At 38.4% G+C, this 20,007-nt stretch overlaps 1 protein-coding gene across 1 annotated transcript; it reads right to left on the reverse strand.

Moving 5' to 3' along the window:
- Positions 1–426: 426 nt before the first annotated feature.
- CLDN1 (claudin 1) lies at positions 427–17,610 on the reverse strand. The gene is made up of 4 exons (XM_017549603.2): positions 16,650–17,610; positions 7,664–7,828; positions 4,715–4,799; positions 427–3,001 (listed from the first exon to the last, which is right to left on the reverse strand). The coding sequence occupies exons 1-4, from the start codon at positions 16,870–16,872 to the stop codon at positions 2,839–2,841; spliced, it is 636 nt and encodes a 211-aa protein (XP_017405092.1). The 5' UTR covers positions 16,873–17,610; the 3' UTR covers positions 427–2,838.
- Positions 17,611–20,007: the final 2,397 nt, after the last annotated feature.

Here is a 20,007-nt window from a genome sequence, read left to right on the forward strand (position 1 = left end):
TCATCACATCATTAAGGGATAGTTTTGATCGACATCATCACAGAAATATTAAGGGTTTCCAGTAGCTGTCTTTCACTCTTCCATCTCTATGAGGAACAAAGGCACTTAAGTTTGCACAGTGCTTTACCGCTCACAAAATATCTTCATATCTTATTATTTATCATTTATTATTGTATGTCTCCTTTTTACAGATGAGAAAAAGTATTAAGTAACATCTCCTGGCATCTTCTTCTATTATCACCCTTGATGAGGAATTCAACTTGAGAGAAATAGGGCATCCTAGTGGGTGGAGCCATTCAAATTTGATAAATGAACAAGAGGCATCATAGTTCTTTCCCAGGAACATGGTGAGTCAGATCCTATCCCAAGCCACCTCCTCTTCCAAGAATGGCAATCTTAAAATAAATGATTAGAAAACAAACTAAGAATCCTTTTTTAAACTTAAAAAACAGTTTATTGAAAAACAGTAATGCTTTATAGGAATTCCCATTATGAAACTCCAAAATACCTACTGGTCTATTTCCAGGTGTGGTAGAAGAGTATAAAAATATTGAAATTTGATAAATTCTATTGTAACAATTTTGTTGGTCATTCTGGACCATAACATTTTTTGTGACATTTAGTAACTGATATCCACATGGAACTACACTCACACATCATGAAGATCTATGTATGTAGCAAAAGCCATTTAAATGTTAATTTCCAAAAGCATATATTCTTGGGTTTGGAAGGCACACTAATATTTATTGGGTCCCAATCATCATAAGATATAGCGGCTGACTTTCCTTATATGGTTTATTGTGAAGTACCATTTCCAAACTAACTATGCTCGCAGCGTCAGCTGCCAGCAACGGCAAGAGCTCAGAGAGCATCACTTAACAGATAGCACCTTACAAGTTACTATGATTCCAAAATCTCCCATGCTGTTGGATTTACCAATACTTAAGTTTTTATTTCTTCCCATTACACCTGCTTAGCCACAAAAAGCATCAGGCAATACTCACTACAGAAGATAAGATTTCCATAGAATCTTATTCATTTATGAGCTGAATTTTGCTTCACTGTCTCATCACTTGAGAGACTGGTTAAAGCAAGAAACCCATTTCTTAATATTTTTTTCTATTCAAATATTTGTAAAGCAACACCAAAACCTATGCAGTTGATTCCTTAATTCTTTCCCTTAGTAGAGCACTTTTTAAATTACAAAACCACATTTACATGTATTCTACCTCACTGGATCCCCACAACATCACTGTGAGGTGGGGAGATCAGGAATTACAAACCACCTCTTGCAGATGAAGCAATAAACTTAGGGCGGCCAGGTGCCTTGCTCAAACACAGATGGTGATTGATAGCACCAAGACTCAAATCCAGGTCTTCAGACACCAGTGCCAACACCCTTTCCATTACATCATCTTGCTTAAGTGAAATAGCATTCTGTACAGACTGGAATAGTAAGAGCAGTTGTTAAAATGGAACAGAGCACAAACAACATGTCAGGCACAGCTGAAAGAATGGAAATAGACTGGTAGAGAGAGGAAGGTACTGAACCACATGAAGGTATGTGTGTAGGTTTTTTCAGTGACTTCTAAACAGCCAATTGGGCAAACGAAAACACTACATAGGCATATTTCATGTTCAAAGAATACGATTAATATAAACTAATTAATACTTACACTGCCTCTACTAACTAGTTAAGTATCATTATCTCAATTTGGCAGATAGAAAAAAGAGGTAGAAAGATTAAGTGACTTGCTGACAGCTACAGAGAGACTATTTGTTACCAGATGATCACTCCAGAAAGCCTAGTGCTTTGTTCAGACAAACAGATCATACCTTATCAGGAAGATATAAAATACATGATAATTACATGTGGCAAAACAATACAATTAAGGAAGGGGGAACAAAAAGGGGTTCAGGGGGATATACCACTGTGAATAGTAGTTTAAAAATTCAATCAATAAAATTGTGTTACGACACCTGGGTGAACAGCATGCAGCTACTCAATTGGACAAATATTTTCAAAGCAAACAAGAGTGCTATGGGTCAGAGTACAGGGATTGTGTGGGAAGGTCGACAGGAATACATCACTTTGGTCATGCAGAAATATTTGCCTCCAAAGTTCTGATTGGTGAGAAATACTTCCATGAGAAATTAAAATGCAGGCTATGAAATGTGTTAGGTTCAGGAGTTAGAGACCAGTGAAATACAAAACAAATAGGGCTTAATGAAAATGCAAGTGGTATTAGATTATGGTAAAAAATACAATAGGTCTATGAGAAGAGCACACATGAATTGAGAGAATCATATTAGGTAAGGCAGGCTAGGTCTTATGGCAAAGACACTAAAAGCTGATGAAGACGAGTAAATGATATTTGACTATGATATCTGTATATATAGACAAAGAAGAAAAATATACCAATAAACTTTTTCATTAATATGGAATTAAATACATTTACCTATTTTTAGAGATATTTTAAGTATGCCAGTATCAACATGAGAAGAATATTTTACTATGTTTAATAGAAAAACATGTATATATACATATCTATATATATATTTAAGGAGCACCCCCTTTCCCAATTTGAGTTTGGTTACTCAGTGGGAAGCAGTAATACAAATGGAAAAATCTTCCCTCCTATATTGAGGAAAGAAGGTAAAATAAGACTAAGCCATGTTTAGCAATGAGCATTTTTAACACATGAGTTTTTGCATTTGTTTTGTAATACCATACTTCAGATTACAATACTCAAAAGTCTAAAGTCCTAATGTTAATGATAGTATCTCAACGTCCATTTTCGGTTTGTTCCAACATGATTGTCTCCTTTTGCCTCTGTGTCACACGTAGTCTTTCCCACTTGAAGGCACAGGTTTTGGATAGGGCCGTGGTGTTGGGTAAGAGGTTGTTTTTCGGGGACAGGAACAGCAAAGTAGGGCACCTCCCAGAAGGCAGAGAGAAGCAGCAGCCCAGCCAGTGAAGAGAGCCTGACCAAATTCGTACCTAAAAGGAAACACCAATGCACTTGTTAATCAGAGAATTACTGGCAAATTTTCTAATACAATGAAGGAAAGAAATCAATACTCACTATATTTTTTTCATTGAAAATAACTCCTCAATATCCCTTGGGAAGTACTTTAAGATTTGTGAACATATACATAAAAGAATGTTTATATTGCAATTGTTGACACTTTGCAATAGATCAGGAAATAAAACGTATAATACCAGGTTGATTACACAAATAATTCCAAAGACTTTTCCATATGTAGGATACTCGCAAAGCATGTTTATATATTTTAGAAGTAGGGTTTGGATCATGGTTCCTAGGCTAAAACTTAGCACAGCAGGTTCTATCATTAAGTAATAATATTCTATTAAGAAACTGATAGAGCATAATGGAGATAATCAGAGTTCTGAATAGTTGATCCATTGATCCCAGGTAGCTATATAAACTGAAATCCAATTTTTATGGTTTTATAAAGAAAAGGTCTGAGCAGCCCATGAACCATTCTGGATTAAGCTGATCCAAGCAGGTGTATTAAAGCAGACACTTAGGTGAGGTATCTGTGAGTGATTATGGACAATATGGAAGAGTAGAGAAGGGTTGGCTCTATACATTATAAGGCCTGAGTCTGAATCCTGATGCAAGCTTTCAACTGCTGCAATTCTGGGATAGCAATGTCACCTCTCAGCATCAGTTTCTCCTCCTATCAAAGCAGGATAATCCCACCTGCCTCAATAGACTGCTTTCAGGATCACATGCAATAATGTAAATAACAATTGCAAAATGCCTGGCAATTTATAAAATGCTTTCCTGTGCATTACTGGTATTATTACCTTGGTGAAATTTTAGCCCACTGACCTCTAGCAATTTCTGTCCTTACATTGTAAATCTTATGGGATGGGCTCCAACACAAGCATCGCAGTATGTGTTCTCCATATGTGCGTGATTATATGAAAAGAAACACATCTTATCTCTCCAACACTGAGGATTTTTATCCATTCATCCAAGCATTCAACAAACAGTAATTATGTTTTAACATCCTGACTGAATGTAGTTATTAGGCTTTAAAGATGTGAAGACAGTGAGATGAAGAGCCTTGTCTCTGATTAAACAATGTTGTTGCATGAGAGCTAAGAACTAGCTCTTCAGCTTGCACAACGTGCATCATAAAAAAAGATGACCTTTGTAAAGCCAATTTTACAGTTGTGAAAGAACAAAAAACTTCAAGGAGGTATTTGAACATACTAAAAACATATGTCATAGCTTTACATGTAAAAATAAACTATTGGGAATGAAATATTATTATTCATTAACCCCTACAGTAGTATAACTTTTCTCAATCAATCATAAACTGTGCATTAGTTATAAACAATCATAGGTAGGTGTTGTAAACAACAGAACACACTTCAAAAAGGAAATCTCAAATATATTAACATCTTTATTAATACCTGAAAAAAAAAGTCCAGCATATCATTGGAGAGTATAGAGCTTAAAACTTTTCTACTTTGGAATGTATTTTGTTGTCATCAATACAGGTTATTAAAGCAATTATCAAACTCTGTTTAGCATAAGTCACAGATCATTTAAATTGTAGGTTTCACATAAAATTCTGGAAAGCAAATCTGGGAAGCTGAGGCACTAGCAGGACTTTGTAGAACATAAAAAGGGCATTTTCTCAGAAAACAAACTATTTTATGCATGAATAGCATTACCTGGCATTGACTGGGGTCATGGGGTCATAGAATTCTTGAACAATTCTATTGCCATACCATGCTGTGGCGACTAAAATAGCCAGACCTACAGAAATTCAAAACAAAAGACTGTCAATCACCATGGAACACTGAACCTAAATACACGGCCTGTTAAACCAAAACATATTTGGCATGAATTAAATCTCATCAATAGTGCTGACATTTTTATTTTGGTATTAGGGAGATCGGAAGTCCAGATATGATTGATTTCAAGTATCTATTAAAATACAAAAATCCTAGGATGGAGTTAGACATAATTTATACATTTTATGACATCTTGGCACAAATAATGCTTTTTTGGAAACAATTAGGCGAGTGTATATTGTACAAAACCACTTTCAAATACACTGTTATATATCAGGGTACTAAATTACATTTGATAAAACTATTGTCATTATTAGTATTGATAGAATTACTTGCAAAAGGGGAAGATGAAAACCCTTCTATGTTCTTGATCAAGCTCAAAATTTACATTTCTGCAGAATCAGAGGAAGAATGCAAGCAGCTAGATAGCGGTGAGATTAGGACATGTCTCAGAATGGACCAGAATACCTGCATTGCTCCTGCCCCACTGGCCAAGGGAATACCTGGCATAGGCATACATTGACCTGAGATTTGTTGAGGGTGTCACATCAGATCAATTTATGCAACCAATCTCAATTTCCCATGGCATTTTATATTCAATGATAGCAGAGAAATCATTTAGTCAAAATCATTCACTTCATCATTTATAAGAATATAAATACTTCACTTTTTCTTATTAAAAATGTTAAGTAACTTTTTTATAGGAATTCTAAGCATTCATCAATATAGACAGATTAGACGTTTGTATGGTACTGTCTCTCCCCAACAAAAAAATGGTCCAATGTAATTACCTCTAAACTTGACAGAAAACACCATTACTTTTGGCTGCTCAAATAGACCATGTGAATGGTCTTGAACTTGTGACCCTTACTCTTAAAAGAAGTCCCTGAAACTGGTATAGGAGTGATGCAGTAATCTGAAGGCAAGAGAAGGAAGAATGCAATGCAATAAGTTTATTCACAGCCTTTGGTATAAGGTGAAATTTTGGGGAATAAAACACTATCCATATCTTTTCAGACAGGAGACAATCTGTATTTGGGTAAACTGAGAGACTGGTCCTTTTAAACTAACCATATCTTTAGCAAAGCCACAGATACTCTTCCTCAATTACTGGTTAAACTGACATATTATACTGGAGCAAAAGCCCCTACAAGTCTTCTGTCAAAAAGAAAATAAGGCAATAATGTCTATTCTAGTTTTTTCTTTTCTTTTCCTTTTTTTTGAGATGGAGTGCTGTTGCCAGGCTAGAGTGCAGTGGCACAATCTAAGCTCACTGCAACCTCTGCCTCCTGGGTTTAAGTGAATCCCCTGCCTAAGCCTCCTGACTAGCTGGGACTATAGGTACATGCCACCACGCCTGGCTAATTTTTTGTATTTTAGTAGAGACAGGGTTTCACCATGTTGGCTAGGATGGTCTCCATCTCCTGACTTTGTGATCCGCCACCTCAGTCTCCCAAATTGCTAGGATTACAGGCAAGAGCCACCACACCCGGCCTATTCTAGCTATTCTAGTTTTTTCTATTAGTAGATTTATATCATTAATTATATCTGTTATTTTAAAAAAGAATATAATATACCAATACATATATAATATATGTATATACTACTTAATATATAGAACATATAATAGTCTATTATAGCTATATAATATATATGGAGATATATATAATACAGTGTATATATATAAAGATATATATACACAAAGATTGTATATGTATGTATACACACACACATGCACGTAAATATACATACGCTATCATTTTTTAAATAGGCATTATTATAAAGCTTTAAAATAATGCTTTCCATGTTTTCTGATTTTCTCAAATGACACATAATGTAACTTATCAATCAACACTTGAATTAAAAAACATTTATTTTCTTTCATTTTCTTTCTCTTTGCTTTGTTGCTTAGGCTGGAGTGCAGTGGTGTGATCTCAGCTCCCAAGTTCAAGTGACTCTGACACTTCAGCCTCCGGGGTATCTGGGATTACAGGCATGTACCACCACACCCAGCTAATTTTCATATTTTTATTAAAGATGGGGTTTCACCATGTTGGCCAGGCTGGTCTTGAACTCCCAACCTCAGGTGACCTGCCTGCCTGAGCTTCCCAAAGTGCTGGGACTACAGGCATGAACCACTGTGTCCACACTAAAACACACAATTTGTTTTCAATGGAAAATATAATGTCATTATTTTATCAAAAAAATTAAAGATATTTCTGTACTGTTTTCTTTACTAACTGCTTTAACCTGACCATTCCAATAGGCCACCTCTACTCCAATTGGCCTTTCTTTTCATTGATATATGGGTACATCCTGTTTATTCTAGAATTAGATCCGCCCAGCTGGAATGCTATCCTTATTTTTCTCCAATAATCTCAATCCTTCCATCCCTAATAGACCTGTAGAGTTTACATATTCTTGTGTTTTCTCTCACTATTCCCCATCTTTTCCACATAGTATCTGTGGAGACAACATAGGAATTTTATGAATTACAAAAACTTCCTCTTTAATGTTTTCTAAATAGCCAACAACTTTCTTTACTGTAAGAGACTGGTTCTAACAAACTTCAACCAAAAGACCTGTCAGGTGTGAGCAGAGATCTCAAGTTTTCATTTGGTTTGTGTTTGAGAACACGAAAGTCAACTGGACTTCAGGTCTATGTTTGCAGTTTGTTTTAGAGACTGCGATGAAGTGTAATGAGTCCAACACAATATAAGGAAGCTGAAAACTAGATTTCAAATCATACCAGGAACAGGTGAGTAAGGTAAAGGGGGGCCTTTTCTTTAAATTTTGTTTGAATTCTAGATTTACAGCCTCTATTACCTGCGAGAAGAAATATCACACCCCCAATGACAGCCATCCGCATCTTCTGCACCTCATCGTCTTCCAAGCACTTCATACACTTCATGCCAACAGTGGCCACAAAGATTGCTATCACTCCCAGCAGGATGCCAACCACCATCAAGGCACGGGTTGCTTGCAATGTGCCTGGCAGAAAACATTTTAAAACATGTAAAAAATATGCTTATACCAACAAGAGAAGAATGGAAGAAGACCAAGTATATGTCACTGTTGTATAGAAGAGAGAAAACTGGACTAGGAATCTAGAGACCCCAGTGATACTGATGTTTACACTGGTAAAGCAACATATAGTATCTTCTCCAGAAAGACAAATACCAGACTGGATGATGAAAAAGAGATCCTTCCATTCCAGCATTTTACGTTTTCAACATTAAATTCAAAATAAACTGGAAAGATAATTAATGATCTAATTGAATGAGGTTAGCTTAGCTGATACATGTTTAATGTTTACTAATGAAATTTAACTCTTGCTAGGATAATTTTAAGTAACAATCATATGTACTATCCCAGATGTTAACTACTCATAACCAAAATGGTTTACAGTATATATTTGATATTTGTCACCAGCTTTACGCTCCCATCAACAAGCTTCAGAAAAACTAGGTGAATTGAAAGATAAAAAGCAGATGTTTTATAGATTATCATGGCTGGATAAGCAACATTCGTATCTCCAGTGATGTGAATAGGAAGAGTGGGGGAGAATAAAGAAGTTATTTTCTTAAAACAAAACAAAATAACCTTAGAGATGTTACCTTGGAGCATAGTAGTAGATTCATATTCAAAGACATCACCAGTTTTTAAAACCATTTAAGCTGTCATGTTGTAAAATAGCACACGCAATAATTCAATATAGTGTTTCTCAGGATTCCATTAATTTTTCTAATTTCCTGTTATTATTTTTGGTGTACTAACTCATGATCAGATAAACAGAGTTAAGCTTGAGAGATAATGTCAATAAGTTTCTTAAAGAATACAAGCTTGATGCCATCATTGTGGCATAAAGGCACAGACTTATAAATATGAACTGAAACTACGCTGGTTAGAAGATTGTGTTTAAATTCTAGATTTAAGTCCTCCTTTAATTAAAGATCTCTATATCATTCACAATGATAATATGTGACAAGTACTTTTGGGATATATAAGTATTTTTTATCTTTAACAAACTATGCTATCTTGAGCAAGGCACTTAGTATTCTTTGGAATATTTCTATTACATAAGTAGAATGTAAATTATGTCTTTATCCAGTAGATTGGAACTTCATGGTCTTGAAAAGTGGCTGAGATTTTGGAAAAGTTTCATATCTCAATATCTAATTAGACCTAGGATTAGCCTTAGTATCTTCAAGATTGAGAACTTAGGTTACCAATCATAATTAAAGCTAAATAGTTCTGAAACTTTATTAAATCTTGATTTACTGATTTTCCATCTTTGCTATAACCAGGCAATCTATGACAAAATTGTATAATCTCTCTCTCTCTCTCTTTTTTTTTTTTTTTTTTTTTTTTTTTTTTTTTTTTTTTTTTTTTTTTTTTTTTTTTTTTTTTTTTTTTTTTTTTTTTGTAGAGACGGGTTTCACCATGCTGCCCAGGGTTGTCTCCAACTCCTCGGCCTCCCAAAGTGTTGGGATTACAGGTGTGAGCCACTGTACCCAGCTGTAATATCTTTCTAAGAAGTATCAAAGGTATTGTTTACAGCATTTGAGTGATATTTTGGAAGCCAAGGTAAAGTTTTACTTGATTTCATTTAAAAATAAAATAAGAGACTTCCTGATTCCCCTCACACACTGACCTCCTCATAAGCATGAATGGGCACACATGCACACTGACCCACACACCTATCTTTAGATTCCAGGTGGTAGAGGAACTGCTGGATAAATCACACGTTCCATGGACCACAGGCTTACCAGGAAGGAGCTGAAGCTGCTTGTAAGGTTATTACAAAACTTCTTTCTTAAAATCACAAACCATACTGTGGTATGAAGAGGAAAGTACCAAGGACTTCATGGTTAAGGTATGTCCTCTTTCTGACAGATGGTTTTTGCAAAGGCTATCATTAATGGGAAATAATGAATAAAATAATTAAACCATACATAACACAGATGTCAGATATAATCCTAATATTATAATTGGAAGGAAAATATTTCAGGCAGAGATAGGCTGGAAGAGGAGAGGCTGAAAGTAGCAAAGATGATCCATGTCTGGAGGACAGGGAAACCACATATCTCAGTTTGCCTGGAATAGTCCTAGCTCTAAAGTTTCAAGTCCTACCTACTTAGAAGGGCCTCAATCCTGGACAAACTGGAAAAGCTGGTCACCATACTCTAGGATGATAGGATGTGCAAAGTAAAATGAGGTTTAGCAAGGTGGGTAGAAGGCATATGTCACGCAGAGCTCTGCAAATCAGGGTAAGAAGCTCAGATTCTATTTTAAGTATAATCAGAAGTCATATGATTATCTTGAGGAAGGGGTAACATGATTTTTACTGTCAGTATAGAGATGACACAATCAATAAATATTATTTCTATGATAGTCCTTTTAGCATGTATAGCATCTTACATGGCACAACCTCCTCCACTTTATTTTTTCATAAATACTGTTTCTCGACCTTTTCTTAAGCATTTTAGATGTTTTCTCTGATCTTGCTCCAAGTTTTTCTCTTTGTTTAAGCAGTGGTACCCAAGACTGGACTCAGTTTATATAATAATCACACTGATCTTTCCTTCAAGTAAAATCAGAAGGCCACTAGCCCAGCAGGTCTGAGCACTCAGATGACAGGGTATTCTTCAAGAGAAGTCTAACTGGGCATCAATCTCATGAATCAAACTGTATAAAAGCACTGATCTCCCAGGCAAGGAACACGTGTGTATAAACTGCTCCAGGGCCCTATGTGCATCCACCTGGAATGATCTAATATTCACGTTTTTAATCTCTAAGTTTTTACCCATTAAGTTCTCAATTAAAACACATTTGATTCATGTCAAACCTGTCTTGCTGCTTCATCTACAAAGTGTTCTTTCCAGGGTGCTGGGGACTGATATTCTGTTCTATGATTGCTAGTAAACCTACCATGTGTCCTTTCTCTATAGAATAATATATTACTTGCATAACACACAAAAATAGTGGAGAAAATGGAAAATACAATACTTAGAAATTACATAAACCATAGAAATGAGATTTCCTGTTTTGTTTTTTTAAATGTCATTTTGCAAAGTAATAACTTTCATTTACATCCTGGAACCATTGACTTAGGAAGCTTACTTATTTGTCCCAATATTAGATTTGCATCAAACCCCAAATCTTACTTTGCTTTATTGGAGACATTTGGATAATTTCTTAAATATAGTGATCTGTGAGGAAAATGTAAAAATAATATACACATGCAGTCATACACAAAAAGCTGAGAATTAAAACAGCATGAAAACTCAAGAGCAAGGCATAGGTAATGATACATTACAAGTCAAAGTAAGCAACTATCGTACTACAAGTTACGAGTGTTTTATGTGCAGATCAAATCTAAATTGCACAGTTTTAAGCTGGAACCAGATGAATACCTTCACATCACGGATGCGTTTTAAGTCAGAGGTCTAAAGTGTATAATTGTGAACTCCTGAATGATTTGAGTCAGATATTTATTCCTATTTCCATCTAAAGCACCAAGCACAGTACTTAAAAAGTCACATGGATTTATTAAATTTCACTAAATTTAAATTAGAATATGTCTTCATTCTTTATAAAAAACTGTATCAATATGATAGGTAAAAATACTTATTCTCTTGTGTTCAGCTTAATTTTTAAAATAATACTGAGAAACACCTCCCTTGAGACCCTAGTACGCTAAAATCTTGCTACAAAAAGCCAGACTTAGCTCAGGTCACTAAAAACGTGAAACTCATGCAGAGAATACAAATTGTACTTTTTGCATAGTTTGATCTATTTTTTAAAGTATGCATCTAATGAGCTTAAAAGCTGAAGTTTTGCTTTGATTTCCCCTAGTGGAATGATGAGTAGCAGGGCAGAGAAGTTAAGAGCGATGTTTAAAAGCTATAAAATAATATTTTGGATGAGATAGATGTGGTATAGCCTTGCAATATTAACTTTGAACTGGTCTGATTGGAACAAATCTAGGAAAAAATGTATTCCTTTTCCTGTCTCTTAAATTTGCAGATAACTCTACAATATTATGACCACTGATTAAAGTTGTCTATGAGGAACCTGGCTTAGCAAACATTCAAAAAATTACACTATTTTTTTTTCTCATCATTATTCAGCAGTAAACAGAGAAGGCAGTCTTTTAATTATATTTAGCTAGACTGATAATCTTGAGATTAAAGACCACCTAAGGAGTTCTCATCATTTTCAACCTGAAAGTATAATTAAAAGTAAATACTTACAAAGACCTCTACTTAGAAGACAAGAAATGAGTTGGAAGTTACTGATTTACTAGAGTTAGGTTAATCAACTAATGTGTAGAAAGACAAACACGTGGAAATTTTCTAAAGCTTTAAAGTCTTGCTACACAAGCAGCAGAATCTACCGTCAATACTGGACATTGTTTATGCTATTTTCTAGCCATGTTACCTTAGGTATTATATATCATAAACAAAATACAGTCATCTCTTGGTATACAAGGGTGATTGGTTCTAGGACTACCCACAGGTAAAAAACATGCACATGCTCAAGTCCTACAGTTGATCCTGTGGAAGCCTTTTATACAATAAGTCAACCCTCCCTACATGCAGGCTTTGGACCCCACAGATGCTGTATTCTTGATCAGTACTGGTTGAAAGAAATCCACCTATAAGTGGACCCTTGCCATTCAAACCTGTCTTGTTCAAGCGTTGACTGCAGATTCCAATTACCTGTACTCCCACATAATCTCTCTTTTTATCTGTAGTTGCTTAGTAAGTATTAAGTGAATAAACGGACTGATGATTGGGTGACTAAAATAAAAATACTATACTTCCTTCTCCCCTTCAATTAAATGAGCTCAACACAGATGGTCACAGAAGTGTAGTCCCCTGGCTTTTTCCCGTATTAAATCTTTTACTTTTACTGAAGTTCAAAGTTTCATAAGAGTCCTCATTGTTAGCATTTCGCTCTTATTGGTGCATGAGGTGGTGGCCACCAGCTGTGACCTCAGAACAGAAGCAAAATCAGGAGTGAAAATGATCCTGGATGAGGCAGGATGTACCGCTTTTCAGGATGTCCTCAGAAGTTTTGCTACCTTTCTTGTTTCTTTGTTTCTTAGAGAAATTTTCTCAGAATTAAGTTGATGCTTCCATATTACCTCCACCATACTGACTTAATCACTCCAATCAAGGAAACCTAAGCTATGTGACTTTTCTTTTTCCCTTCAATCACTGAACTAATAACAAAGAGTGCTGGCACTGGAAGGAATCTTAGAAATCATCTTAGCTGCTTCATCCCTAGCAGCAAGAACAGGGCCTGGCTTCCATATGTTGAATGGATAAATGAATCATAGATTCATCTCCCCATTCCTCCCTCTCTGCCCTATTTTATAAGTGGGGAAACTTCTTGAACCCAGGGAGACCAAGTGGTTCACCATTATACACATGGCTATTTAGTGCAAAACCACAGTAAGAATAGAGAACTTCTGATCTCAAGCCTGGATTTTTGCTTCAACTTCCATTATTCTAAGAGTCAGAACTAATTTATGAAGTGTATCTGAACACCAATGGCCCTTCGAGTACCCTTGGTTCAGCAGGCATAAAGCAGCCTGGGGAAGCATAAGTGGGTGCCCTCCTCTTCACTTATGCTTCAAAGACTGTCCAAGTCAGTGATTTTGTCTCTCTGACTGAGCCTGACATCATGGTGAGAGGCTGGGAAACCTCACAGCCACCAATACTCATTAAGCACACCTACACACATGTGGATTCATGCAAAGCAAGTTAAACAGGCTAGAGGAGTTTATAAACAAATTACAGAATCTCAGGGTTAGGTGAGATTTAGAGAGAGTCTAGCCTAACCTTCCATTTGTCTGGTGCTTGGATCTTCCCTACAACATTCCTTCAAAATGCTTATCTATTCTCTGTTTGCACACCTCCCACCATGCAGCCTCCTACAGCAACCTAATTTTCGGATAGCTCTAGTTATTAGAGTCAAGTAAGATGAAGCAATTAACACAGCACATAAAATTGGTGCTACCTTCCTGAAAGTTTAAGAATTAGATGAAAACAAGACAAGATGTGCAGGTGAATCAAGAAAAGTCTACTGCTACTGTATGCGGCACTTCTTCTATATTCCAACTTTCAGCTACAAGAATGACCAGGGTCAATAAAATCATATACTTTGGATGAAATGGAAATTGTATCAGCCATTGTAAAACTACAATACACAATGTGACATTTGTTTCCCCAGGAAGTTTCTCAATTACATTTTCATAAACTGCTTGGCAAGAACTACCTAAAAGAAGCCCTGCTCTCATTTTGTATTTACTATGTACACTATTAGCACACTGTATTCCTTTAGATACTTTATGAAGGTCATATGCTTCTTATAACTGACCCTACATCAAAGCAGGAAATCAAGATATTTTAATACATCCAGTGCAAAAACCTTGATAAAACCCTGTATCTGTACTCTTCAGACATCAAATGTGCTCTACTGGGAAAGACAGCAAGGTACAATTCCAGGAAACCCACAGCTAAGCTTTCACCTAAACACACTCAAGGAAATGCAGCTTCTTATGAGGGATACAGCTTAAATATGCACACATAACCCTTTTCCTCTCTAGATGTAACAAAACTATACCAAAACCAGCCAATGAATCACCACCCTAGATCTCTACAGCTGGTGGGCGTGAACACCATTGCTCAGGCAGAGAAATGGAGAAAAGTTTCCTGGACTCCATCCAAAAGCATCCAGTGAGTCATGGCAGGTTAGGAGAGAGAACCTGTGAGTCAAGGGTCTCTCTTCTGAGAGTTGGTTTTGAGAGAAAAGCCTAAGCCACACCTTGGATAAATTATGGCTTTCAGTAAAACAAAAGTGGATTCTAATCTGGAATTTAAAAAAATAGGAAGATATCTTTAAATTGTGTGTGGGGGGGATAGGTATTTAGTCCTTTCACCACAGTTTTAAAAAACTTTAATAACTGTATTATCCAAAAAATGAAAGTAAAATGTGTTAACACATTATCATGTAAGGATGATCCTTACATGAATACTTACAACATGGATCAATCTGATTTCATTTGTTTATTTAAGGAAGTTAAAAGAAAACCTATTTAAAGATGTTGAAAATGGACTATTTTGATCATAGCAATGACACTGATAGTGAGACCTCTCTGGGATTGTTCTTAGAAACTTCTCCAGCCTCCAGTTCCTTAATGTGGTACCTAAAATGCCCGACACCATTTCCTTAAATATACCTATCTTTCCATGGGGAATGCAATAATTATTACCAAAGTTTTCACTTTATAAGTACAAATACAACCTATGAGGGCAATGAGCAACACATAATTACCAAAGTTATAGATTGGTTTTGGTGTAAAGAAGTCCTAATATGGAAACTTCAAAAGCTGAAATAACACTCAAAACGACCATGTACATTGAGCAAATGCCACAGGTATTCAAGGTGTTTAAACAGATTTGGAACAGGTTTAATAACTAAACTATACAGCTTTTGACATAAGCTATTAAAAGTTGTTCTTTGATAGGAGATGGACAAAACAAGTTAAGTTAACTTGAACAATGGCAACACTTCTTACCCTTAGCACACCATAAGGGCTAGTGGGAAGTCATGTTTATCTAGGCAAAGACTAAGGGACCTTTTCTTCAAGTTAGTTAAAGGGAATGACAAACATATGATATAAGACAATTAATGTGATTTCTCAAGGAAGATACTCCAGCGGTGAATCATTATTACCTAAGTAAATGGGAATTTAATGATTTTTCTGACAATACACTCAAAACCTTTAATTAAAAAAAGTGTAAAAACAAAGATCCTATTATCCTTATTCCACCATGCTTAGAAATATGTCTCTCTATTTCCAACTTGACAAGGGGCCACTGAACATCCATTACACAGAAATTCCTTTGTGGAAGATGGAAACCTACAAAAGACACACCTCTTCCTTCTTTCCCACTGCCTCCCACTCCCAGCTGACCTCTCATTTCATCAGCTGTGACTATTTTGCTGCATTTCCCTTCAGTGTCTTTACTTTTCCCTTTGTATCACGTTGCGTAGGTTATTTAGAACCTTTTTTGTCAGCCTTCTGCCACCTGCCACCAACCTTCTCGTTCCAAGATAGCACTACACAATCAGACTCTACTGAAGACTTTGGGTCTAAAAGTTAAAACTTTGTGGGAATCTCAAGTGGCTTCTCCAAGGAGTCTTGCAAGGGGCCTCCCAGCACTAAATGAATCTTAAAAATTGAAAGAATCAACCTCAAATATAAGCAGAAGACACTTAGATAGGACATGTCAAGTAGGGATGTAACTTTTACTATGAAAAATCATAGAAAAGGTTTAAAAAAATCTAATGCTTGAGGATTTTTCAGCTTGCACACTTGAGAAGTTACCAGGCTCCAAACTTTTTAAGCCATCCCATTTTCTTGTCTGAACCCTACCAATCCTTAATTTACCCCCAAATCTTAGCATGTCTAGGAGACGCCTAAGAGCTGAAGTTCAAGTCTGGCCTTCACTCTCTCAATCTCGACCCACCAGCATAGGAATTTCAGATGAAACCACACCTAGAGTGGCAGAAAAGTGTCACCTAGGGAGTTAGAGGGAACACTAGAGCTGATGCCTGGGCATCCCTTTTCTCAAACCAGGATTCTCTTCCTTCGCTTGTGACAGAGCACCTCATCAGAAGACTTGATCAACTCAAGACTGATAACCATGTAATCACACAACAGAACGAGCCCATAATGGAACGGCAGGGGGACTGGGGCCTCTGGACGGCGGCTGTGAGGCGGGGATGCACTCACTGTTCAGATTCAGCAAGGAGTCAAAGACTTTGCACTGGATCTGCCCGGTACTCTGCGACACGCAGGACATCCACAGCCCCTCGTACATGGCCTGGGCGGTCACGATGTTGTCTCCGGCATAGGAGTAAATCCTCCACTGGGGCAGGGCAGTGCTGACGATGGCGCCGACCCATCCCAGGAAGGCGAGAATGAAGCCCAGCAGCTGCAGCCCCGCGTTGGCCATGACTCGCTCGGGCGCCCGCGCTGGCTCGGGGGTGGCAGGTGCAGAAGGCGCAGAGCTGGCAGGTGCGCCACGCGAACTCCCGAAGGCGACGCGGCCCCGCGGAGGAACTTAAGGCGGGGAGCCCTGCTCGCTGCGCCGCCGCTGGAGAAGCTCTGGGTCCGGGTCGGGGTCCGGGCCCGGGGCGGCGCTGGAGTCTGGATTCTAGAAGCTGCGGTTGCTCCCGGGCTCAGGAACTGAGACGCCGAACCGCTGGGCGCCGCGATTTAAATCAGCTCCGCCCGCCTCAGCCGCGGCAGCCGGGGAGCGCCCCCTGGCGGTTTCGGGGCGGCTCACCGGGAGGGGGCGGGGCGCACGCGCGGCGGGCGGCGTGGGGACCCCCCGCGGGACCAGGCGCCAGAGCTGCGTCCCTGCCCCTTTCTCTCGTGGATCTCCTCGCTCGTGTCAGGCGTTTCACGCTTTTCATTCACTCACTCCAGTCATCCCAAAATGACTATGCACTGTACCTGTAAATCCTAAAAACAACGATGAAGAAATGAGCCCTCAAGAGCTGCAGTTTTAGCTTTAATATTTTTTTCCCAAGATCTTGTTGAAAGACATGTCTACCCAACCCCGCATGTCCTCCCCCATCACACACAGTTCTCTCTCCTTTGCTCAGCTTCCCCCCCTTTCTCATTTCCTCTGCCCCCTTCTGTCAAGGTCCTTCCATCACGTGTCTCTCCGAGGACCCCCAGAGATCTTTACACTCTACAGATTGGGAAACTGAGACCCAGAGAGCAACGTGATTCACACACACACACACACACACACACACACACGAGCGTATCAGTACTTGGCTCCCCTCCCAGTCTGCTTTCCACTACATATCAAATTGACCCAAAAATATGCCCTTTGATCTGTGATTGTCCTATTTGATGTATTATTACCCTTATGAAAATGCAGCCTAGCAGCCGTCCCCTTCCAAACACCAACCTCTTCCCCACAGCAGTTATGTCTTAGAGCAGCAGTTCATTATCAGAGGGACCTGGCCAGTGGCCCGCTCTCCCTCAAAGGTGTTAATTTTGTGAATTATCAAAAGTTGTTTGTCACAGGTGAGGGCACGTAAACAGTGTTTCCCCAGTGGAGAAAAGACTGGGCTGGAGTTTAGGAGGTCTGGGCTTTTAGGAAGTTCTGGCTTTCACTGCAACTGGCTATGCCACCCCTCCTGTTTTGGTCTCGCTGGGACTTTAGTTTCCCTCTATGGGTCTCTAAAGCTTCCTTCTTTGTAGTTAGTCAGAAATGCTGCTGTGGGTGGGAATAACTGAAATGTCTTCCCAACTGCTTTTTGTGTGTGGTGCGAGTGTGGTGGGAGGGGAAGCTTCTATGGTTTTAGTAAAAGCAGAAGATCCTTAGAGGCAGAGATAAACATGTGAAGGAGAAAAAAAGATACACACTTGTATACCATGGGCAGCTCTAGTTAGTGACAGAGAAGGAAAAACGCAAATGCTCAAGATGGGAATGGGAGGAAAGGCCAAGCCCTCCCCATCGTTTCCACCTGGCTCTCTCTGGATGCCTTTCAAGATGGCTTATAGCTAAAGGACTTCGCCATGCTGGGATTTGGAGACAAGCAATGAAGAATGTAAGACAGGAGCTAGATGAAGACATTTAATCTGGACTAAGTGAGATTAACACAGTGAGTGCTGTCTTTCTTCCATCAGCTCTTTAGGGCGAGGCCATGTCCATGCCATATCCCAGGGCTTGGACCTGCAGTCAGTGCTACTTTCTAGGTCCAGATGGATGTTCTGTGGTTGCCTGTCAGTGTGGATGAAGACGTATCAATCACATTTGATGCTGTAAAAATCCCCCTATCAGAGAAGGTGCTAGAATTTGCTGTAGGACTAGAGAAGTACCATGTGAATCATACAATCTCATCTTCTTTTTTTTGTTCCAAGCGTTTCAGAATCAAAACTATTATCAAACACCCGGGCATGGTGGCTCAGGCCAGGTGCGGTGGCTCATGCCTGTAATCCCAGCACTTTGGGAGGCTGAGGAGGGCAGATCACTTGAGGTCAGAAGTTTGAGACCAGCCTGGCCAACATGGTGAAACCCTGTCTCTATTAAAAATACAAAAATGAGCACCTGTAATTCCAGCTACTTCAGAGGCTGAGGCAGGAGAATCACTTGAATCTGGAGGCAGAGGTGGCAGTGAGCCGAGATGGTGCCATTGCACTCCAGCCTGGGCAACAGATCAAGATCCCATCTCTAAAAATAAATAAATAAATAAATAAATAAACAAACAAACAAACAATAAATAAATAAATGACATTATTTGAGTCCAGTAAATATAATTGTGCACAGGCCCTTTTACTCTGCATTAGGACTTATTTCTATCAATCTACAATTAGCAGGGAATTGGAGGGATGAGCTCTGTGGCCAGCAGGGCCTCCTGTTTTTGTTTTTTATTCCAGGTCTGTATGAGGCTGATTACTTCACTGCCCACAACTGCGTTTGTGAATTGAAGTGAATGCTGTTTGTTTCACTGTAATCCATGCCCATCTCTGGCATTCTTAATCCTGTCTAGTTTTCTGCTCTTAGCTTCAGTGCAGAGGACAGGTGAGATAATGGCTCAGCATAAATCTGTCAACTCAAGAGGAAAAACAGCTCACAAACACTGGCTTTTCATGTACGAAACCTAAACACTCAAGGCAGCACTGAGACCCAGAAGGCTCTAGAAAGGCTGGCAATGGTGTGGTAAGTGTCCTCGCCTGTTGAGTAGTAAAATCTGCTATGTACCCTCAGATAAATTACTTATTTTCTTCCTCAGTTTCCCTACCAATAAAAGTTATGGGGTTAATTTCTGAAAGTCATCCAAGTCTAAAGCTTTATGACTCGAAGTAATGATAGCTGACACTTGTTGTTGTATATTTTCATCAAGTGTTGAGCTCAGAGTTTTATATGCTATCCCGACATGCAGGTAACAGAGACACAGAGAGGTCGGGCTGCTTATCCAGGGTCATGTTGAGTATGGCAGGGCTGGAATTCCAAACTGTATAATTTGACTCTTGTGCTTATGCCTTTAACTGCTCTCCTATACTGTTTCTCTGTGTGACCCAAAGCAATTGAAGACACCTTTCTTTCTTTTTTTTTTTTTTTTTTTTT

Source organism: Cebus imitator, unplaced genomic scaffold (assembly GCF_001604975.1).
Source record: "Cebus imitator isolate Cc_AM_T3 unplaced genomic scaffold, Cebus_imitator-1.0 Scaffold220, whole genome shotgun sequence".
Taxonomy (NCBI): Eukaryota; Metazoa; Chordata; class Mammalia; order Primates; family Cebidae; genus Cebus; species Cebus imitator.

Excerpts from the sequence above, each read along its gene's own strand:
- CLDN1 (XM_017549603.2), bottom strand. The coding sequence starts at position 16,872 with ATGGCCAACGCGGGGCTGCAGCTGCTGGGCTTCATTCTCGCCTTCCTG. Across the intron at positions 4,800-7,663 it reads TGTGATATTTCTTCTCGCAG|GTCTGGCTATTTTAGTCGCC; the intron begins GTAATAGAGGCT and ends GAATTTCTGTAG. Across the intron at positions 3,002-4,714 it reads ATGACCCCAGTCAATGCCAG|GTACGAATTTGGTCAGGCTC; the intron begins GTAATGCTATTC and ends GTTTCCTTTTAG.